Here is a 23,617-nt window from a genome sequence, read left to right on the forward strand (position 1 = left end):
ATCATGGCTGCGTAGAAGAAGGGTCCGGGTACTGAACTGGCCAGCCTGCAGTCCAGATCTTTCACCCATAGAAAACATTTGGCGCATCATAAAACGGAAGATACGACAAAAAAGACGTAAGACAGTTGAGCAACTAGAATCCTACATTAGACAAGAACGGGTTAACATTCCTATCCCTAAACTTGAGCAACTTGTCTCCTCAGTCCCCAGACGTTTACAGACTGTTGTAAAGAGAAAAGGGGATGTCTCACAGTGGTAAACATGGCCTTGTCCCAACTTTGAGATGTGTTGTTGTCATGAAATTTAAAATCACCTAATTTTTCTCTTTAAATGATACATTTTCTCAGTTTAAACATTTGATATGTCATCTATGTTCTATTCTGAATAAAATATGGAATTTTGAAACTTCCACATCATTGCATTCCATTTGTATTTACAATTTGTACTTTGTCCCAACTTTTTTGGAATTGGGGTTGTACAATCAGGGTACAAAGTTTGTGTCACAGGGGTCCAAAATTCAAATTGATTCAAACTGGTTCTTGTACCAGTTTTTAAGTGAAGGACAAGTTAAAGAACAGATTTCAGGTCATTTTTTGACGTGTGTGTATGGTAGTTTTGTGTAATCTGCTATAAGATAAAGAAGATTAAGTGTAGCTTTAAGCAGGGCTGGGAGAAACAAATGAAGTGATTCTCGGAGAGGACATTTTTTTGACAATTCAGAATCCACTACTTCCATAGTGCTTTTAAATATAAGGCTGTAAGCTTTGTGTTAGTTGTCTCGGACTAAAGAGGAGAAGGACGACCCAAGTTGTTATCAGCGCTCAGTTCAGAAGCCTGCATCTCTGATGGTATGGGGTTGCATTAGTGCGTGTGGCATGGGCAGCTTACACATCTGGAAAGACACCATCAATGCTGAAAGGTATATCCAGGTTCTAGAGCAACATATGCTCCCATCCAGATGACGTCTCTTTCAGGGAAGACCTTGCATTTTCCAACATGACAATGCCAAACCACATACTGCATCAATTACAGCATCGTGGCTGCGTAGAAGAAGGGTCCGGGTACTGAACTGGCCAGCCTGCAGTCCAGATCTTTCACCCATAGAAAACATTTGGCGCATCATAAAACGGAAGATACGACAAAAAAGACCTAAGACAGTTGAGCAACTAGAATCCTACATTAGACAAGAATGGGTTAATATTCCTGTCCCTAAACTTGAGCAACTTGTCTCCTCAGTCCCCAGACGTTTACAGACTGTTGTAAAGAGAAAAGGGGATGTCTCACAGTGGGAAACATGGCCTTGTCCCAACTTTGAGATGTGTTGTTATCATGAAATTTAAAATCACCTAATTTTTCTCTTTAAATTATACATTTTCTCAGTTTAAACATTTGATATGTCATCTATGTTCTATTCTGAATAAAATATGGAATTTTGAAACTTCCACATCATTGCATTCCGTTTTTATTTACAATTTGTACTTTGTCCCAACTTTTTTGGAATTGGGGTTGTACAATCAGGGTACAAAGTTTGTGTCACGGGGTCCAAAATTCAAATTGATTCAAACTGGTTCTTGTACCAGTTTTTAAGTGAAGGACAAGTTAAAGAACGGCGGCACGGTGGTGTAGTGGTTAGCGCTGTCGCCTCACAGCAAGAAGGTCCTGGGTTCGAGCCCCGGGGCCGGCGAGGGCCTTTCTGTGTGGAGTTTGCATGTTCTCCCCGTGTCCGCGTGGGTTTCCTCCGGGTGCTCCGGTTTCCCCCACAGTCCAAAGACATGCAGGTTAGGTTAACTGGTGACTCTAAATTGACCGTAGGTGTGAATGTGAGTGTGAATGGTTGTCTGTGTCTATGTGTCAGCCCTGTGATGACCTGGCCTTGACCTTGTCCAGGGTGTACCCCGCCTTTCGCCCGTAGTCAGCTGGGATAGGCTCCAGCTTGCCTGCGACCCTGTAGAAGGATAAAGCGGCTACAGATAATGAGATGAGATGAGACAAGTTAAAGAACAGATTTCAGGTAATTTTTTGACATGTGTGTATGGTAGTTTTGTGTAATCTGCTATAAGATAAAGAAGATTAAGTGTAGCTTTAAGCAGGGCTGGGAGAAACAAATGAAGTGATTCTTGGAGAGGACTTTTTTTTTTTGACAATTCAGAATCCGCTACTTCCATAGTGCTTTTAAATATAAGGCTGTAAGCTTTGTGTTAGTTGTCTCTAATATTTATGTCCCAATATCTTGACCACATTTTAGGATGAAAATAATCATTTTTGATATGTTATTTTCATCTCATCTCATTATCTCTAGCCGCTTTATCCTGTTCTACAGGGTCGCAGGCAAGCTGGAGCCTATCCCAGCTGACTACGGGCAAAAGGCGGGGTACACCCTGGACAAGTCGCCAGGTCATCACAGGGCTGACACATAGACACAGACAACCATTCACACTCACATTCACACCTACGGTCAATTTAGAGTCACCAGTTAACCTAACCTGCATGTCTTTGGACTGTGGGGGAAACCGGAGGAAACCCACGGGGAGAACATGCAAACTCCACACAGAAAGGCCCTCGCCGGCCATGGGGCTCGAACCCGGACCTTCTTGCTGTGAGGCGACAGCGCTAACCACTACACCACCGTGCTGCCCTCCAAATATTTGTTTTAGGGTATAAAGAATGATTTAAGTGCATCCCTTTTGGAGCTACCTGTGGTCAAAAAAGCACTTTTTCTAAATGACATGATTAATTTTGTTAAATATGACATATACTGCCATACATTCACCAAAAATAACGTTATCACCAAATTTTTTTTGCATGGTAAATAGAGCGATCACAGGGCTACAATAAACAACCAAGTTTATTTAGTCAAGCCTTTTGATATTGAAGATAATAAGTGTTAAATGTGATTTTTAGCTTGCGTACCCTGATTGTAAAACAACCCGTAGATAAACAACACTGAATATTCAGGAAGCATGTTATTTCATGTAGTTTTCAGTATAAAACCTTTTCTTAAAAGAAAACTCCACCCTAACATACAATTGTTTATATAGAAATATTCACTATGTGCTTAGTGGTGCAAATCTGTGAGCTGTTGTTGTAGTAGTACTTTTGTTATTCCCATTAGAAAGCAGTGATTGTCTGTCTGTTCCGCCGGGGGACATGGCATATTCATTCATTCATTCATTCGTTCTCTATGCTGCTTATCCATTGTGCGTCACAGGTGAGCTGACACCAATCCTATCTGACGTTGGTCGAGAGGCGGAGTACATCCAAGACAGGACACCGTCTACCACAGAGAACAACACCCATTCACACTCGCACCTAGGCAAATTGGAGTAGACCTAATCTGCATGTGCCTGGACTGAGGAAACCCACACAGGTACGAGAACATCTCATCTCATTATCTCTAGCCGCTTTATCCTGTTCTACAGGGTCGCAGGCAAGCTGGAGCCTATCAAGGACAAGTCACCAGGTCATCACAGGGCTGACACATAGACACAGACAACCATTCACACCTACGGTCAATTTAAAGTCACCAGTTAACCTAACCTGCATGTCTTTGGACTGTGGGGGAAACCGGAGCACCCGGAGGAAACCCACGCGGACACGGGGAGAACATGCAAACTCCGCACAGAAAGGCCCTCACCGGCCACGGGGCTCGAACCCGGACCTTCTTGCTGTGAGGCGACAGGGCTAACCACTACACCACCGTGCCGCCCGAGAAGAACATACCCTGCAAAAAATGTCCTATAGAAGTTCTGTAGGAACGCTGGTGTTCCATAGGATTTCAGCATGGTTCTATAGGAGACTGTGAATTGTGTCCTATAGAACAAGAAGTTTCTATCGGCTTTTCTCAATGTTCTATAGGATAGAAAATTTCTATTAAAACTCAAGTTCGATAGGAAATCTATATTTGAACATTTATTGGCTTGGTGTTTCTGTGTCTACTCAAGAATATTTCCTTTATATGACGGTGGTGGCACCACTGTTGGGTAAACCATACTAAAGGAACTGCAGAGAGCCCAGAGGACCCCAGACCATATACAGCTTGCTGGCATGCAATATGATTTGCCTTTTTGAACTTTAGGTCGTAAGTATGGCTAAAATGTCATGACCATGTCATGAAATTTCAGTGCCTCAGCCAATTGGTTTCAGCTTAACTCACCTGATCACCAGAATTATTTGGAGGAGGAAGTAGGAATTATTGTTAAATACAATATGGATTTATTAACAAACAGGAGCTTACATGCAAGAGATGCACAAATCATGAAATTGTTATTAAATCAAAATAAGCAAAACAACTAAAAATCAGTTACAGTTGTAGGTTTATTTTTCTTTGGGAAAATATGGTCGTTTATTAAAATTTATACATTTCGTACTAGTTGAAACGTCACACCACCTGCAGTAACTGCATTTTAGTGGAAATAAACCACAACATCTATCTTGATGAGTATAAATCCATTAGCAGGATGCACAATGACTGATCTTAAAATATTTAATAATTTTCACTCCAGAATATACTGCAAGTATTTATTAGTATGTGTATATCGAGGTGACAAATTTTAGGGACTGATCAACAGTGGGGCGGCACGGTGGTGTAGTGGTTAGCGCTGTCACCTCACAGCAAGAAGGTCCGGGTTCGAGCCCTGTGGCCGGCGAGGGCCTTTCTGTGTGGAGTTTGCATGTTCTCCCTGTGTCCGCGTGGGTTTCCTCCGGGTGCTCCGGTTTCCCCCACAGTCCAAAGACATGCAGGTTAGGTTAACTGGTGACTCTAAATTGACCGTAGGTGTGAATGTGAGTGTGAATGGTTGTCTGTGTCTATGTGTCAGCCCTGTGATGACCTGGCGACTTGTCCAGGGTGTACCCTGCCTTTCGCCCATAGTCAGCTGGGATAGGCTCCAGCTTGCCTGCGACCCTGTAGGACAGGATAAAGTGGCTAGAGATAATGAGATGAGATGATCAACAGTGCAGCTTGCATGGAAGAATGCCAAAAGAACCTGGAGCAATTGTAGCCGCGGGATTGCTGGGTATATGGAACTGGTCCAAAGGAATTTTTTCAATAGAATGTGCTTATAGAACTTTTTTTTTCCCTATAGAACTTGGGTACCAAAGTTCTACAGAGTTTCCATTAAGTTTTCTATAGGATTCCTTTAGAACTTGTTCTATAGGAATCCTATAGAAGATTTTTAGCAGGGTACAAATACAGGCCTCATTCACACTCACTATCCGTTTTGAGTCAGTTGACACGTCAGATGTGTGTATGACTAGCGGTCTTCAGCAGAGCTCTCCATTCAGCACGGTCTTGAGTTGCCTCCTCTGCAATATTCCATAGCTTCAAGTCAGCACGGACAGATTCTTTCCAGCTTTTTCGAGGTCAGCCACGGTTGTTCATTCCTTCAACTTCCAAGGTAGATCCAAGAATTACTGCGTTGGATGTGTCCAAACCAATGGAGACTATTGCATCTGAGGACAGTGTCGAGGCGACAGAGGTTCAGCATCCGCAGAAGAGAAGACGTGCTAATTCGTGTTCCTCTTTTGACATTGCACATCCATAAAACACACATGCAAACTCCTCACCTTTTGGCGAAATTCGCCGTTTTGGTCCCAAAATAGGTCACTTGTGTGAATCGTGTAGATCCGAAGAGTTTTTTTTTTTGGGGGGGGGGTAGGCAGACTACAACGTTATTGTTGCCAAACATTTCACTTACAAGGTTTACAGCCAATCGAGATAAACAGTAACACGCGCTTCTTTTCCATTGGAGTTCTGATCAAGCTGGTGCGCAACCCACTGCTGGTTGCCAGTCCTCGCTTACGAATATTCCACAGATTCAGACCGCAAAGCCACCTTTTTATAGAGAGAGCTGGCAACCTCATCTCGCGACTGGATCTGAACATACCAATGGAACAGTTTCCAGCGCGCTCGGGGGTGAATAACTGGAAAAGTCGTTGGATTTTGTTGCTGTTACGTGTTGAGGCAAGTCTTTTACAGTGCCAGAAATGTGTACATAAATGTAACTATGTCTAATATGTTTTAACATACGTGCTGATATCAAGTTTAAGACATAACGTTAGCTTGCTCCATAAGACGGCTACAGATGTAAATACCAGCTGCTATAGCTTACTGTCGCCAGATATGAGAGATATGAAAACGAACACATGATCAGCTCCGTGGCGTGGTATAGAGAAATTCCCTCTTCACAATGGATGGTTTTCAAATTGTTTTTTTTTTCGAGAGCTAGAAAGCCGACGGTGTTTTTCTCCTAAAAATAAGCACCAAACGTCTTTTCAAATCCCCATGACAACCGCTTGCTGTGGCTGTAGAGCGCAAGCAATGCAGGGTTTCCCATACACAGACCAGTGTGTTGCGCAGCGCCACACAATCAGACTCGCGATTAAAAAAAAAAACAATTCCCAATCGAAACATTAATGTCTGCCTCGCGCATATGACGGAGCGCGCGAGAGAGCGCATATGACGGAGTGTGCGAGACAAAGAGCATCCTGATTGGGTTACTCAGCAAAATAAGCCAATCAGCCTTTAGTGTGGGCGGGCTTCTCTTTTCTCGAGGACCGAAGTTTTCAGCGAGTCAGTGCGGCCTACAGGATCGGCATGGCAGAGAGAGCGCGCGCGCCCCAAAAAAACAAAATACAAAACCCACTTCAGCTCAGATTACACAAAAGAATCTCCCTGCCTGATAATCTCCCTGCCTGATAATCTCCCTGCCTGATAATCTCCCTGCCTGATAATCTCCCTGCCTGATAATCTCCCTGCCTGATAATCTCCCTGCCTGATAATCTCCCTAGCTGATAATATCCCTGTCTAATAATATCCCTGCCTAATAATCTCCCTGTCTAATAATCTCCCTGTCTAATATCCCTGCCTGATAATCTCCCTGTCTAATAATCTCCCTGTCTAATATCCCTGCCTGATAATCTCCCTGTCTAATAATCTCCCTGTCTAATATCCCTGCCTGATAATCTCCCTGTCTAATAATCTCCCTGTCTAATATCCCTGCCTGATAATCTCCCTGTCTAATAATCTCCCTGTCTAATAATCTCCCTGTCTAATAATATCCCTGCCTGATAATCTCCCTGCCTAATAATCTCCCTGTCTGATAATCTCCCTGTCTAATAATATCCCTAGCTGATAATATCCCTGTCTAATAATATCCCTGCCTAATAATCTCCCTGTCTAATAATCTCCCTGTCTAATATCCCTGCCTGATAATCTCCCTGTCTAATAATCTCCCTGTCTAATAATATCCCTGCCTAATAATCTCCCTGCCTAATAATATCCCTGCCTAATAATCTCCCTGTCTGATAATCTCCCTGTCTAATAATATCCCTAGCTGATAATCTCCCTGCCTAATAATCTCCCTGCCTAATAATCTCCCTGTCTAATAATCTCCCTGTCTAATATCCCTGCCTGATAATCTCCCTGTCTAATAATCTCCCTGTCTAATAATATCCCTGCCTAATAATATCCCTGCCTAATAATCTCCCTGTCTGATAATCTCCCTGTCTAATAATATCCCTAGCTGATAATATCCCTGTCTAATAATATCCCTGCCTAATAATCTCCCTGTCTAATAATCTCCCTGTCTAATATCCCTGCCTGATAATCTCCCTGTCTAATAATCTCCCTGTCTAATAATATCCCTGCCTGATAATCTCCCTGTCTAATAATCTCCCTGTCTAATAATCTCCCTGTCTAATAATCTCCCTGTCTGATAATCTCCCTGTCTAATAATATCCCTAGCTGATAATATCCCTGTCTAATAATATCCCTGCCTAATAATCTCCCTGTCTAATCTCCCTGTCTAATAATCTCCCTGTCTAATAATATCCCTAGCTGATAATATCCCTGTCTAATAATATCCCTGCCTAATAATCTCCCTGTCTAATAATCTCCCTGTCTAATCTCCCTGTCTAATAATCTCCCTGTCTAATAATATCCCTGCCTGATAATCTCCCTGTCTAATAATATCCCTGCCTAATAATATCCCTGCCTGATAATCTCCGTCTAATAATCTCCCTGCCTAATAATCTCCCTGTCTAATAATATCCCTGTCTAATGATCACCCTGCCTGATAATCACCCTGCCTGATAATCACCCTGCCTGATAATCACCCTGCCTGATAATCTCCCTGCCTGATAATCTCCCTGCCTGATAATCTCCCTGCCTGATAATCTCCCTGTCTAATAAGGGTCAACTATAATGACAGTTTCGCACGATGTACTGTTTGCAGCAGTGGTTTCAGCATTGCCCATGGTGGCTTAAATGATTGTAAAGGTCATGTTGAGGTGAGGAGTGTCATTTCATGTGCATTATATTTAGGTCTACAACAGGCTGTCATGAAAAGACCAAACTTACTGAAGATTTCCATAAAGTAACAATGTATGAATATACATCATATATATCACATATACGTCATATACAAGTGTGTATCTTTTATAAATGAGGTTAGCTTATCTAATGTAGTATGTTGGGGAGAATCATAGTATCGTATCTATATTTCTGATAAAATTTTAGGTATGATACCGTGTATAATTCTCCTACTTGTTGCTCATTTCATAGGGGGACGGGGGGAATTGCTGGCATGTGCCGCGCGGGAGCGTCTGCCCAAATTTTTTAGGCCGAGATGAACTTATAGTTTTTTATTTAAAAAAAAAAATCCAATATGTAATGCCCATTGTACACGCCTGTTCTTTAATTCAAAATCACCATCTCGATCTTCAAATTGACCGTATGGTATATGTGGTATGGTATATTATACAACATCCTGTCCAGATAAAACCTAGTTAGTACACACAACAGTTGAAAGGGAAGTGATGAGTGATGTTGAATGTTGCCTGCTTAATACTGGTTGCAATTTTTTTTGTAACGTAGACTACGAAATGTACTTTTGCGTGCGTGCCGCGTGTCCGTGCGCCCTTCTCACCTTTTTCACCCCTGACCAGTTTGCATGCCTGATAAAAGCATGGCTCTTTCATTACGCTCAAGCCAGAACCTTCTTGTTGTGAGGTGACAGTGCTACATTTCAACAATCCCAACCATTATGAGCAGATTTTTGTTAACCTCTGAAAAAGCTTCTTTCTCACTCACCATTTTCTCGCGACATTTAGCGTTATTTTAATGAGAAGTCCAACCTAGAAGTAGATTCAAGATTCAAGATTTTTATTTGTCATATACACAATAACAGACACAGCGGTTTATTATTGGGTAATGAAATTCTTATTTTGCAACTGCCCAACCAAACTGCGCTTACCAATATAAAAAGAAATGTATATGAAATATAAAATATAAAGTGCATATGGAATGCAAAATATAAAGGTAGAGTGAAAATGAAGATGACATTTAAAAAAAAAAAAAGGAGAGGCAAACAATGTGCAAACATAGAGGTAGATATACTGTGCAATGTCTTGTGCAAAATTGCTAATATAATCCGTGGTTCAAAGCCTGATGGAAATATAGAGGTAGATGGTGATTATAATCCGTGGTTCAAAAGCCTGATGGCCTGTGGGTAAAAACTGTTTGTCAGTCTAGTAGTCCTTGCTTTCATACTCCTGTGGCATCTGCCAGATGGTAGGAGCGTGAATAGGCTGTGTTGTGGGTGTGTTTGTCCCTGATGATGCTCTGTGCCCTTTTTGTGACCCGGGTGTTGTAAATGTCCTGTAGTGGGGGGAGGACAGCTCCACAGATGAACTGTGCCATTTTAATGACACGCTGGAGAGCCTTTCTGTCCTGAGTTGTGCAGTTCCCGTACCACACAGTGATGGAATTTGTCAGGACACTCTCCACTGTGCACCTGTAGAAGTTGCTGAGGAGTTTGGTGGACAGTCCAAATTTCCTCAGCTTCCTCAGGAAGAAGAGTCTCTGTTGAGCCTTCTTGATGGTCTGCTGTGTATTGTGTGCCCAGGTGAGATCCTCACTGATGTGAGTTCCGAGGAATTTAAATGTTTTCACCCTCTCCACCTGTGTCCCGTTGATGTGCAGCGAGGCGTGCTGGTCTCTCCTCCTCTTCCTTGGGTCAATAATCATCTCCTTGGTCTTCTCAGCATTCAAGGAGAGGTTATTTTCCCGGCACCAGGAGACCAGCCGAGCCACCTCCTCCCTGTAGGTGCTCTAATCTCCGCCGGTGATCAGCCCAATGACAGTGGTGTCGTCAGCAAACTTGATGATGGAAGTGTTGCTCTGGGTGGGGGTGCAGTCGTAGGTGAAGAGGGTGTACAGGAGTGGACTGAGCACACAGCCTTGGGGGGGGTCCCTGTGCTCACTGTCTTGGTGCTGGATGTTCTGGTACCGACTCTGACAGCCTGGGGTCTGTTTGTGAGAAAGTCCAGGACCCAGCAGCAGAGGGAGGATGTCAGTCCAAGGGTGGAGAGCTTCTCTGTCAGTCTGCTGGGGGTGACGGTGTTGAAGGCTGAACTGTAGTCCACAAACAGCATTCGAACATAGGTGTCCCTGTGTTCCAGGTGTGACAAGGCTGTGTGGATGGCTGCATTGACGGCATCATCAGTTGAACGGTTCTGATGATATGCGAATTGAAGGGGGTCTATTGTGTCTGGGATGTCCTTTTTGATGTGTGACATGACTATCCTCTCAAAACACTTCATTACAACTGAAGTGAGTGCAATTGGGCGATAGTCATTCAGGCATGTTATTGTTTTTCTTTGGGAGGGGCATTATGGTGGTGGTCTTGAAGCATGTGGGCACAGAAGACACGGAGAGGGACAGGTTGAAAATGTCTGTGAAGACCTCTGCTAACTGTGTGGAGCAGGCCCTCAAAGCACGGCCGGGGATGTTGTCAGGGCCGGCTGCCTTTCGGGGGTTAGTCCTCCTGAAGACCTTGCTCACCTCGGTTATGGTCACAGTAGCTCTGTGCTGCCTCTGTTGGTAGAATCCCACTGTGTTGGTTGGTGTTGAGGGTGTCGAAGCGAGCATAGAACTCGCTCAGCTCATCTGGTGATGTGTTGTGGTTGGCTGTGACCCTGCTGTTCTTCTGCTGGAAATTGGTGATGTGTTGCAGGCCCTGCCATATGCATCTGGAGTCTGAGGTGTTGTAATAACCTTCCAGCTTCAGTCTGTACTGCCTCTTGGCTTCCCTGATGGATCTGCATAGGTCATAGACCCCGAAGCCGCCGCCAGGCGCCGCTAAAACCGCCATTTAGAATTTGAGCCGCCGCCAGCCAATAATTTTGTAAGCCAATTTGAGCTGCTATCTAATAAAATTTGGCTGAGCCACTAAGAATTGTGTACATCAAATAATGGGTTTATCCACATCATGAGCTACAAGAAAAGTGATACAAACATGATCAACTGTACACACTAGTAGTAACACAATAGAGACGTATAGGCATACACTGTAGAGATTTAGAACTGATATCACAGCACAGAGAGCCACCACAAGCTTGCCGTTGTGACTACCTGTCTGGCTTCCCGCCCCTCACACCGTTACCACGATACACTGGGGAACCCGGGAACCCACCCAGAGCATCAATCGACTCCGATATCGACGAGATGGCTGCATTCTTTGCCGCTGCTGAGGGAAAGTGTAAAGGTATTTTTTTTTTTGTTTGTTTGTTTGTTTCACATACTTCGAGATTGATAAAAAAAAAAGTACTCCACCACTCTACTTTCATCATAGTAAGATAGCTGCCAGTCCTTCACTGGTCATTGCTAGTGAGAGTAGATAGCTAGATGCCTTCCTCGAACAATCCAGATTAGCTTATTATTAGCATTGAACTACAATCTTGCTAGATTTATATTTACAATGAAGTAAGAGACCAGGGGACCTGTGGTAATTTGCTATTTATTCCCCCCATTTGTTTGATCCGTTCGCCCGGATATATGCCACACAGTGACGTCCAGTATCAGCCATTTGTAGCCATAAACATTTTGGTGGCTGCAGCAGCCATTTAAGGTTTTGGCTGAGTCAGCTAGCCAGCCAATAATTTCATCAGCCAGCCATTATCCTGAAAACAAACGGCTTCGGGGTCTAGTAGGTCATATCTGGCCTTTTTATATCCATCTGCGTCGCCAGAGGCAAAAGCGGTGGAGCGTGCATGTAGCGTGGAGCGTACCTCACTGTTAATCCGAGGTTTTTGGTTAGGAGATAATAACCGTCAGTGTTCCAGAATCCAGTACGGCTATCCCGATGCAGTTACGACAGATACTTGTCTTGGCTAGTTGGCAATCTATAAGATAACTTGCATGATGGTGCTGACGCCAGAATTATCATGAAAGCTGAAGCTTTAGAAACTGTTATGTTGAAGCAGAGTGTCCAAATGCTGACATGAGGGAGCCGGATAGATTAAAGGATTAAAGCTCTGCTGCATTGCTCTCTTTAGATAGAGGTTAAACAAGGCACCTCCTTCAGCGGATAGTCAAACAGCATTATGGGTAATGTAGGTAATGCTGACATTTCTGAGAAGTGAAGTCTGTACCACAGGTAGTGAAGTATTCAGTGTAATTTTGTCATCTCAGAATGCCAGTGGCCGTTTGCTTCAGGTTAGACGAGGATTCATCAGGAAAGAGCCAACAGCCTTGTGTCATGAAGAATGCAGTGGGTGGAGGAACAACAGCCCTGCTGTAGAACAGAGACGTGTGTGCGCGCGCGCGTGCTGCTGGTAGGCATGATATGAGAATCATGGGGGACTCTGAATTGTTCACCACTCCTCACCATAAAGTCAACTGCTCACTTTCCTGTGTTTTTATTTGAAATTCAGTCTTTACATCTGCGGTGAGCAGAAAAGCATCTCAGAATGCACGGCATGTTAAACATTGAGCTGGATGGTCCACAACAGCAGAAAACCACAGGTGTGTTCAGATTAGCATTCAAAGCCAAAAATATTTGCAAACATTTTCAAACAGGTTTTCGTTTGCTTTGAATTCACAGTGAACGTTTGTGAAGGCACACAAATAGTCTGAGGAGGTACAAACAGGGAGCTGTGTGCCCAGATGGGAGTTATCCCAGAATGTATATGTAAATATTTGATTTTCTTTAATCTTAGTGCAATAACTCATGGTTAATTTGTCTAACTTAGTTACATTTATACGTTTTCTGAAAGCCTCTTTTTTTTTTTTGTATGCTATCATTAGTGTTAGCTAAGTGCTTGTATTGTTCAAGTCAACTTTATTGTCAATAATGCCATATGTGCATGACATACAGAGAATAGAGATCTTGCAGTCACATGACCGGAATGTAAACAGCCGCCATCTTGTCGGTAAAAAACACCGCTGAATACTGCTGCACTCGTATACAAAATGGATCAATTTCAACCGACGGACTACACGGCTCATTTTTCTAATGAACAGATAATTAGATATATGTCTAAAATAAACGACCTACAGATTAGTGACCCTTATCGCTTACCGGACGTAGTTTTCACGACCGTGTCAGTGGATATTGAACTGCCAGAGGTGGAATACCCGGACGTGTATGATTACCTCATTAACTTTCCCTCACTGTTCAGTGGTGAAGCACTGCGTGCTTATAAATCTCTGGACAGTTATCTTTACAGAAATTCAGGATTTGTCAGCCCCCCTCAGATGTGGCATCTTGTAAACAAGAAAATAACAATCCTCATTGGACGGGTAAGTCACTTAAGTATTACTAGTACTGATACTAGATATATATCAGTAGTATCTAGTATAGCACTGACCAGCCGATTATAGAATAAGGTAATTCCAGCTGTAAATCCAAATCGTCCGTCTTGTTTACATGGATCTGGCGTTGGAGAGGTAGAGGCTTGGCAGTGGAGATTTGAGTGGCTGTTTTCTGAGCTTAGTCAACAGGCCGGCTCTGCCTGCAGCCTCGCTTTTGCTTCCGCTCCCGACGCCACCTCCTTCGCCTGCCAGACCCGATAACAATCCACAGAGACCCCGCTGGTCTCGCTATCTCGTCCGGAATGTTGTGCATGCGATGGAAATCGCTACAAACCGTCATTTTCTGCTGGAAACCAATGTCCAGTAAGTCCATACGGTTGTAGTGGATATTGAAGTCCGGTACAGACGAACAGCACGCAAAAATGCACACAAAAAACGTGCACAGGTAGGGAGAGCTTGTAGCCGCAGCCGTTGTAGTAGAATTGTATATAGTAGGGTTTTCCAGAAGAAAAGGTAGAAGTAGAAGGCGGAAATATGGCGTTTGACCGACAAGATGGCATCTGTTACAATCTGGATCGGCTGTGACGTCACATGCAAGATCTCTATTGAAATTGCGTTTCCCTCTTATCCGCAGTGCAAACAGTAATAAACATGAAATATAAAATATAGGTACAAGATATAAATTTAAAAAAAAAAAAATGGGGGGGGGGTTATTTACACACACAAGCTACACAAGCTAAAGCTATCTAAGAAAAGACAGTGGCAATCCAGAAAGTGCAAATGTGGCAGTGTGAACAGAATTAACGGTATAAATTTAAATGTGACGAATGACAATATAAACAGAATGAACAGTGTAAACGGGAACAGCAGTCTGACGGTATAGTAATTATCAGTATAAATATAAATAAATAAATATGGCAGTATGAGCAGAATTTTCAGTGTAAGTATAAATATGGCAGATATGGCCGTATAAATCTTAATCGTATTGCTCTCTGTGGTCATTACTTTAGGCTAACTCACGGTGGTGTAGTGGTTACCACTGTCGCCTCATAGCAAGAAAAGTCCTGGGTTTGAGCCCCGTGTTCGGCGAGGGCCTTTCTGTGTGGAGTTTGCATGTTCTCCCCGTGTCTGCATGGGTTTCCTCCGGGTGCTCCGGTTTCCCCCATAGTCCAAAGACATGCGGTTAGGTTAACGTAGGGCGGCCGTGGGCTGAAGTGCCCTTGAGCAAGGCACCTGGCCCCTAACTGCTCCCTGGGCACTGTAGTATGGCTGCCCACTGCTCTGGGTGTGCGTGCGCGCGCTCATTGCTCACTTGTGTGTGTGCATGTGTGTATTCACTGCTTCAGATGGGTTAAATGCAGAGGGTGAATTTCATTGTGCTTGAGTGTGTGGGCGTCTTCTAACTCACATACATCACATGTAGCTAAAGCGTTAAGTATTGAAATTATACTTTGGTTGTTACCAGCAGCCTAGAGGATTAATGGCTTTGGAGTATACTGACCTAAAAATAAATAAATAAAATCGCATTTAAATGTTCAAAGAAATCCTGTTCTCCTGGAACGTTTTCTTCAGTTTGCCCCATTTCAACTCCTGTCGTTCAAGAACAGGAATGTTCACTAAAACTGAATTCTGCCCACTGTAGCTTGTGGTAGTTTACTGTAGCCAGTCCAGCTACTGGCATGTTTTTAGCAGCTGGGAGGAAACCAGAGAACCCTGAGGAAACCCGGACAGACATGGGGACAACACGCAACGCTCCACACGGACAGTAATCCGAGCTCAGGACCAAACTGTGGACCCACTCCACCACCATGGTGCCATTTTTATATTTTTAGATTTTTATTCCCCACTGGCCGAAAGGCCTGAAGGGGAATTATATCGTGGCGATGTCCGTCTGTCTGGCCGTCCATCCCGGGAAGGGTACTCATGTTCTGAAATCAACTCCTCTCACAACTTCTGGAGGAAATTCATGAAACTTCACAGGATTCTTTGTTATATGTCGGTAATACGCATATTGCAATTTTGTTCAATTCAGTTGCATTTTACCAGAGTTACGGCCCTTGATTACCAAACTTGTACTTTGATAATTTCATGAGAGTGTATTAAGCACTTACAGCATAGATATAGTTGCCACCGGGAGATATTGTACTCTCAGAGTACCCTTGTTGTTAAATGTTATAATCCTAGTATGTATTCCCTGGAGAATCGGAGAGAAAGTCTGGGGCTTTCCCTGCTATAATGCATTCAGTGCATCATCACTTGGACTTTTGTTGCAGGGAAATCACCAAACTGGGCCATGCCCACAGAAGAGCTTCTGCTGCATTTCAGTTTCTTGGCTCATTCCTCCTATAAAATCCCATTACAGAAATTGATAACTCTGACCCCAGATCAATACTCCAGCCTTGAGATACAAATGAGCGTCTGTTTCATGAGCATTGGATTTTGGGCTGGTTGAGAAGGAAATGCTTTAAGGCTGCCTGAATCACTGTCCCTTTGTTTGTACCATCTAGTCAGTATGAAGGGGAGTGGAGTTGAGGAGAAGACGTTAGTTAGGAGCAAGTTAGAGTTAAAAAAAAATTAGGGCATCCACGTGCCCTGTCAGTTTCTTCTTTTTACCCACCTGATTGGACAGTTCATTTTTAGGAAACCACCCCTCTGCAATAAATATTGCGTCTGCAAGTGCCTGGGAATTTCTTTATATATAGTTTTTGTCTTGTGTGTAAATCTTCATGATTTAGATGGATATATAACAGTTGGGGATTTTAGTATATCCTTGGATTTTGGGGAAAAGGAGGAAGCTTTATTTGTGCCTGTGTATTTGGATGACCAGAGATGCTATAGTACGGGCTTGTCTAAGGTCGACTGAAGAGTAATTGCCTGTGTAAAGGACTGAAAGGGATTTTTCCAACATCTAGATCTTTCACTTTTATTGACGCACTGCATTTTCCACTAGGATTATGTCTATAATAGAAAATAACCTACAGAACGAAATGAGACATGAAGAGATGGGCCAAGGAAGAAATAATGAGGGGACGAAGGAGAGAGAAAAGGATAGAGAGAAAACAGCAAGGCTCTGCTCTCCTCTGTGGTGCCGCCCTCTTTTCCAATCCCTCCCACCTTCTCTCTCTCACTCTTTCCTGCTAGGGAAGGGTTGAAAGGCAGCGAGCCAAGGCCAGAGACAGAGTGAACAAGGCAGACCAGACGCTTTGAAACTCCTCCACTACAACGAGAAGTAGCAGCTACAGCAAGCTTCAACAAACTTTCTGATCTCCACAAGAGCTTTGCTCTGCTAGACTTTCCTCTGTCAGGTAAAAACATATAACTAGCCTATTGTGTCTGGTTTCTTCTGAAATATGAATGCTTTTGAGGTAAACTAAAGTAGTGTGTGTAAGAATGACTGACTGACTTATTTTGCCCTTTTGATGGTGTAGCCTGAAAGTTTTCTGGGTTGGTGGGTGTGGTGGGGGAGTGTCTGATTGATTTAAGGACATGTCTCAGTGTGATTCGGATCGAGCAAAGTGTAAAGGAGAACGGAGAGAAAATGAACTTATTCTGCCTTTGTTCTTCCTCACGGTCTGCTTTGCTTTATAATGAACAAATATTGCATTCAAATCAGTACAACAGGGAAATCCTGTTTGTGCAATCCTGAAGTTTGCTCAGGTATTTGTTTAAACTTGAAGTTCATTCATATTGTTTACTGTTTTATGCGACACATTTTGTCGTTCCACATCTTACAGTATATACATATAAATGATTTTATGAAGGGGTGTGGTGCAGGGAGGAAGGGGTGTGGTGCAGGGAGGAAAGGGTGTGGTGGAGAATTTGATTTGAATAGGGATTATGTGATGGATTTGAATCTACTATAGGACTAAAACTGCACTGGTGATTCTCCACTGAAAGCCTTAACATAATCTTGATTAATCCTAGTCCAGGAAAACAGATTATTATTATTATTATTATTATTTTAATTTTTTGCTTTTCCACAACTGTGTTTGAGTAGGGACAAAATGTTTTTGCACATATTCTCCTCATCAATTCTAAGGCACAGTTGTACCCCACTTCACTCTTCTCTTCCCCACACAGCTTTACTGCACTACACTTCGTAATTCCCCTCAAGACCAGTGATGGAGAGTCCGGCTCAGAAACGATCCAGCCGTGGCGGAGCGTCCAATGTGCTCTCGCCCACGCGTATTACTCGCCTGCAGGAGAAAGAGGACCTGTGCAACCTGAATGATCGCCTGGCTGTGTACATCGATAAGGTGCGCTCTTTGGAGATTGAGAATGCCGGCTTGCGGCTGCGTATCACAGAGTCGGAGACGGAGATCAGCCGGGAGCTGGGCGGCATGAAGGCAGCGTACGAGAGTGAGCTAGCTGATGCTCGCAAAACTCTCGACTCTGTGGCCAAGGAGAGAGCCAGGCTGCAGCTAGAGCTTAGTAAGATCCGTGAGGACTACAAGGAGCTCAAAGCCAGGTATGAATACATCTAACAGCTACCCTCCGTCTGTAAAGTGTGCATGCAGGCAGAGACTTCTCGAGTTCCTACTGGATCTAAACCAGCAGGATTCAACTCCTATTATCTATTATTTGTCTTGCCATAAACTCAAAAATCTCTATAGCAGTCTGGGTATTAGCAATCTCCCAACTTAGATTCTCATTTATTTCACAAGTTGAGTTCAGACATTCGTGCGATTTTAATATTCCCCTGCCCTTTGAAGTCTGTGTTCTTTGCATCCATTATTCTTTCCTCTGTCATTTTGATGCATGTAAAATTCTGAGCAAACAGACTAGGCTCCTGTAGTCACCTTTCAAATACAGAAATATAAACAGAAATCCCCAAAGCTGGAGTTCTGAACACAGACACAGTGCCTCCAGTGCTTTACTTGCACATTCATTGTCAATTAAGGATTTTTCCACCACTCGTATTCCACACCTACATAATTGCTATATTTCACCGTGCAAGTTGTCATAAGTGTTGCGTCGGTTAAAACGAACTTGATTAATCCCCAAGGGAAGGTCTGCACGTCGCTACCTTACCGTACATGCAGGAGCTGCACAGCCTGCGGAGCGCCGAGCTGTTTTCTGACAGACATTTCAGCACATTCCAGCAGCAGGGTTGTAAACTCGGGTGGAAAGGTATGTCGTCTAGCCACCCCGGGAGTGTAGGAATGATGACTGTGAACGGACTTCTGCCACACCCTGTCATGGCAATCTGAACTTGTTAATTGTTTGATTTGACTAATGTGTTAACTATTTTAACCTAATTAAGCATTCAGATGTGCAGATATCTTTTAACCCTGTTAATCTGTAATTGATGTTTTATTTGCATTGGATTGTTTATCAGGAAGGAATTTGAACACATTGTTCTGGGGCTGAACGATACAGAAAAAAAAAATGCTGCTGCATGTTAGAGTTGTAGTACTCCTTGTATTTGGGTTTCTTTCATGAGTTATAAGTCCAGTACTGTAATCATGATTTAGTTTCGCTCTTTTGTATGCACGCCAAGCCTACTGACGTTCAGGTAGGTTTTGATGATTAGTCTGCGTCTGGTCTGGTCTGTCAGGTTCAAGGAATATTTGCAATATGGTTTGCATACTCCTTTCATTTCTTTTTGCTGTAGGAATACCTCAGCTCTGATCTGTTTACTGATGAGAATATGAAAATTCTGACTGCCATGAGAAAAAAGTGGCAATACCAACATGGTGCATTTACTGTCATGGCAACGAGATTAGCTCTCACTACACTAGTAGCTGTATAACAGCTCATTCATTGACTGCCAGCTTTGTTACTTGCACTGTCGGAATTTATCTTGTCGTTAAAATCAGATTTTATTATTGACATTAGATTAACGTATAAATTAGGTGTGGCTCAGAACTGTGAAGGCAGAGGTGTGTGTGTGTGTATTTTATATACATACATACACAGTGCTGAGCGTAAATGAGTCCACCCCCTTTGAAAAGTAACATTTTAAACAATATCTCAATGAACGCAAACAATTTCCAAAATGTTGACAAGACAAAGTTTAATATAACATGTGTTTAACTTATAACGTGAAAGTAAGGTTAATAATATAAACTTAGATTAGTCCAGTCACTAAAAGAGGTCATTGCTGAAGAATGGAAAAAGATTGATGTTGCAAAATGTCGCCAACTTGTTCATTCCATGCCTAGAAGACTTGGTGCTGTCATTAAAAATCATGGAGGCCATACAAAGCACTAGATGTAGTAGTTTTTGTTGTGGGGTGTACTCATTTTTGCACCACCCTAATTTGAGTAAAACTGAAAAATGTGTAATCTAAGTTGTATTATTAACCTTACTTTCACGTTAGGCCAAAAAAAAAAAAAGTGTGTTTCCGGTAACATGAAATACTAAAATAAGGTCGGTAGGTAGGAAACATTTTTTTTTTCTTAATTTTTTTTTAAATTTTGTTCGAAAAAATTAACACAAGTAAACATCTTACAAAATAGTATTTTGGCACAGAATCCTTTATACCACACATCATAATAAAATAAAAGTGTTTTAAATCTTTAAACGAATAAAAAAAAATATCGCGAGAGTTCGAGTTATGATCTACGGAAGCGTATTGCTGCCACACTCAAAAAAAAAATTGGCTTAGAATCAAGTAATTACATGAAAAGATATTGTTAACAAAGTTATCACGTTTTTACAATATATTTATCATGTAATAACATATCACGTAATTTCATGATACGAAATTATCACGTTATTTCATGATATTTTCATGTAATAACGTGAAAACACCTTATCAAGAAATAACGTGAAAATAACGTCCTAGGCTAGGCTACTTCCATTAAAAGCAGACGGCCTCGCCTAGCCTACTGTAGAACTTGGGTCGAGCAAAAACACCGAGCAAAAACATGGCTGAATCCTGAATGACTCCTATTTGTATAAATAGGGGACTACATAGGCGGCAAGACGTAGTGTTTTTCCCGGCCATGGAAGTGCACTTGTATACTGAAGAGGAAGCAATTTGCATTACAGCCTTGAATGAGGATTCAAAATGGCGGCTCGGCTCAGTTTTCCCTTCCTTCTTCAGTATACGAGTGCGCTTCCATGTTTATACAGGAGGGCTGATAGAAGTGGCGAAACATTTTACTTTTTATCGTTTCTTTCACAACTTGAATGCGTTGAAACAAAAAATTATGACAAACTAACGCCGCTTACACTAAAATATCGAGGGAAATTTGTAATAAAAACTTTACGGTCGGCAATTTCGACGCGGAAATTCTCGATCGGTCGGGTTACCGGAAACACACTTTTTTTTTTTTTTTTTGGCCTTACAAGTTAAACAGATGTTATATTAAACTTTGTCTTGTCAACATTTTGGAAACTGTTTGTGTTCATTGAGATATTGTTTAAAATGTTACTTTTCAAAGAGGGTGTACTCATTTACGCTCAGCACTGTATACACACACACACACGTATAATACAGAGAGACAGATCCATGGCCAGGGGTTCTGGGCTTGGCTGCTGATTATACAGCAGTGTTATTTTTCTCTGATAAGGTTACTCTTTATGGACAGAAGTGGACACAGTCCATTTGTTGCCCCCAGTAACTGTGACGCATGTTCCGGCAAGCGTTTCTCACTCACTCAACCCGTGATGCTGATTTACGCTCGTCTCCTTCACCTTCTCTCTCACTCTGCCACAGTAGCGCTGCCGCTGTTTGGGAGTGTTTGGTTGCCGGGGCAATGGTACAGCCAGAACACGGGTGTGTGAGTTGGCGCTGACTGGAATGTCCTGTGACTCATCAGCAGTTTTGTGGTTCTGAGGGAAACCGGCAGTCTCAGAATGCGCTCTCAATACTCTAAACCTCTCACTGAAATGAGGAAAGGGGCCATTTTGTGGATACTTTAAAAATGTATGTCAGTAAGCATGCGTTGATGATTAATTTTATTATACAGACATGAGTGTTTTACTGGGAAATACATCACTCATATTTTTCATACGAACCACCTCCAAGACATTGAGTAACACGTTTTCCAGCATCTTCACTTGTGAGGAAATCGATTAATTGTTTTGATTAACTTGCATCCATTTTGTTTGTGAATGTGTCTATATAATAAGAAAATCATACATTGGCTTGAAGATATGAAGTTTCTTTGTGTTCAAAAAGTCGTATTTTTCATACGAAATGCATCACGGATTTGAGTGACCTATTTCACTCCGACGTCACTCCCAGTGTTTTCCTGCTAACTGGATGCACATTGTGAAAATGGCGAACTGGTTCAAAATTAACATTCTTGCATTTTTTTTTTGGTGGATGTGTTTATACAATATAAAGAACATTACATGATGGCACGAAGATATGAAGTTTATCTTCTCGTGTTGAAAAATATTTTAATTGCTTCGGTGACTCGTGATCTATCCTTTCAAAACTCGAAGATAAACTTCATATCTTCATGCAACTGTGTAATATCCTCCCTCTTTCTTTCTCTCTCTCTCTAGCAATATTTAATACAGTGTTTTGAATTGTGGACGCTTCAAAATAATTGTACATTTGTCAAGGATTTTGTTCTTGTTGTGCAAACAACTATCAAACAGAATCCTATACAAATATGATTTGAAGTGTCCATAAATCCTATGCTTTAAATCTATACTGATGCACTTTTCAGCCTGTCCAACTTTAAATAGATACGGAATGACTGACATTAACCACCATTTTTGTAGTGATACTTTTTTTTTTTGAGCATTAAGAGGTGTTTTTTTTTTTTTTTTTTTTAAATAAACCAACATTCACAGTAATTGTTCAGACCGCAGCATTGTTGAAGTCTTGAAACTTGTTGGACAGAAGGTGTTCATTTTAAATTTTTAAATTAAAAAAAAATTATAGTCAATTATTGTATGGCAAAATATATTTCACAGGAAGGTTGTTTAACAAAGAAAAAATATATATAATTTTTTATATGGTAAAGTTTCTATAAGTAATAAGCCTTTCTTAAAAAAAAACACTTTTATAGAAAGAGCGGTTTGTAACAGTCAGTAAATTTTCCTCGAGGAGAAAGACTTCAGGGCTTTAGTAATGACAAACTGTGCTTTTTCTCTTTTCACACAAATTTAATTTCATGGATTAATTTCAAGAGATGACCTGGCGACTTGTCCAGGGTGTACCCCGCCTTTCGCCCGTAGTCAGCTGGGATAGGCTCCAGCTTGCCTGCGACCCTGTAGAACAGGATAAAGCGGCTACAGATAATGAGATGAGATGAGATGAGATGAATTTCAAGAGAGAAGAGAAAAAGTGAGGCTGGTCAGCGAATTCTTCTTCTTCTTATTATTATTATTTATAGCTGCTATAACATAAGTGATGAGAGGAACTAACCTTCCTTGCCAACGTTCAACAACATTAAATGTAACTATAAACAGTTAAAAGCATGGCGGTGTTCACTACTACCCTTTAAAATGTTAATTATGAGCAAATTGCTGTGGTATAAGACAAATAAAAATACGTCAGTATATGCTGTTATAGGAAAATAAGCAACTCTGTGATATCATGCCTCCTAGTTCTATTCCTTAAATAAAATTTGTACACATTATATTACACTAATAATATTATAGACTGGAAAGTTTAGTAATTGTTGTGGTGTGGACATTTAGAATAAAGTCATTGTGTGTGTATGTGTTTGAGGGGATTTATGGGATTTGATTTACCATGAGAGTTAAATTAGTCTGATTCTTCGTGTTTGGTATAGCAGTGGGACAGCCCCGGTGACACGCTGTCTTTTTTTAGCTTCCCTCACTAAGATCAATTTACGCAGCCTGTCTCTGCAGCTCTGGCCTTGTGAAGTGGCACGACATGAACACATGGCCTGAAATAGATGAATGACACGTCTCTGTGTGGCCACTGTTCCACCGTTCACCCCGGATATGAGCATTTGTCTTCTCCGATTATTAGCAAACAGTGGGCCTTATTGTGTGTGGAGAGACAGGTGCCGTTGATGAGCGTATAGTCAGTCTTAACATATGCTGATCAGAATAGAGTCTCTTGTTTCCTGATGTGTACAAACTACT

General features: G+C 42.0%; 1 protein-coding gene across 1 annotated transcript in view; it reads left to right on the forward strand.

Moving 5' to 3' along the window:
* The first annotated feature begins 3,208 nt into the window (after nt 1–3,208).
* Nucleotides 3,209–23,617, forward strand: part of lmna (lamin A) — a 43,703-nt gene continuing 23,294 nt past the window's right edge. Inside the window, exons 1-3 of the mRNA XM_060921925.1 lie at nt 3,209–3,367; nt 16,736–16,899; nt 17,675–18,062. Of these exons, the coding sequence (XP_060777908.1) occupies nt 17,716–18,062 (347 nt within the window). The 5' untranslated portion in view covers nt 3,209–3,367; nt 16,736–16,899; nt 17,675–17,715. The remainder of the gene's footprint in view (nt 3,368–16,735; nt 16,900–17,674; nt 18,063–23,617) is intronic.

Source organism: Neoarius graeffei, chromosome 5 (genome assembly GCF_027579695.1).
Source record: "Neoarius graeffei isolate fNeoGra1 chromosome 5, fNeoGra1.pri, whole genome shotgun sequence".
Lineage (NCBI taxonomy): Eukaryota > Metazoa > Chordata > Actinopteri > Siluriformes > Ariidae > Neoarius > Neoarius graeffei.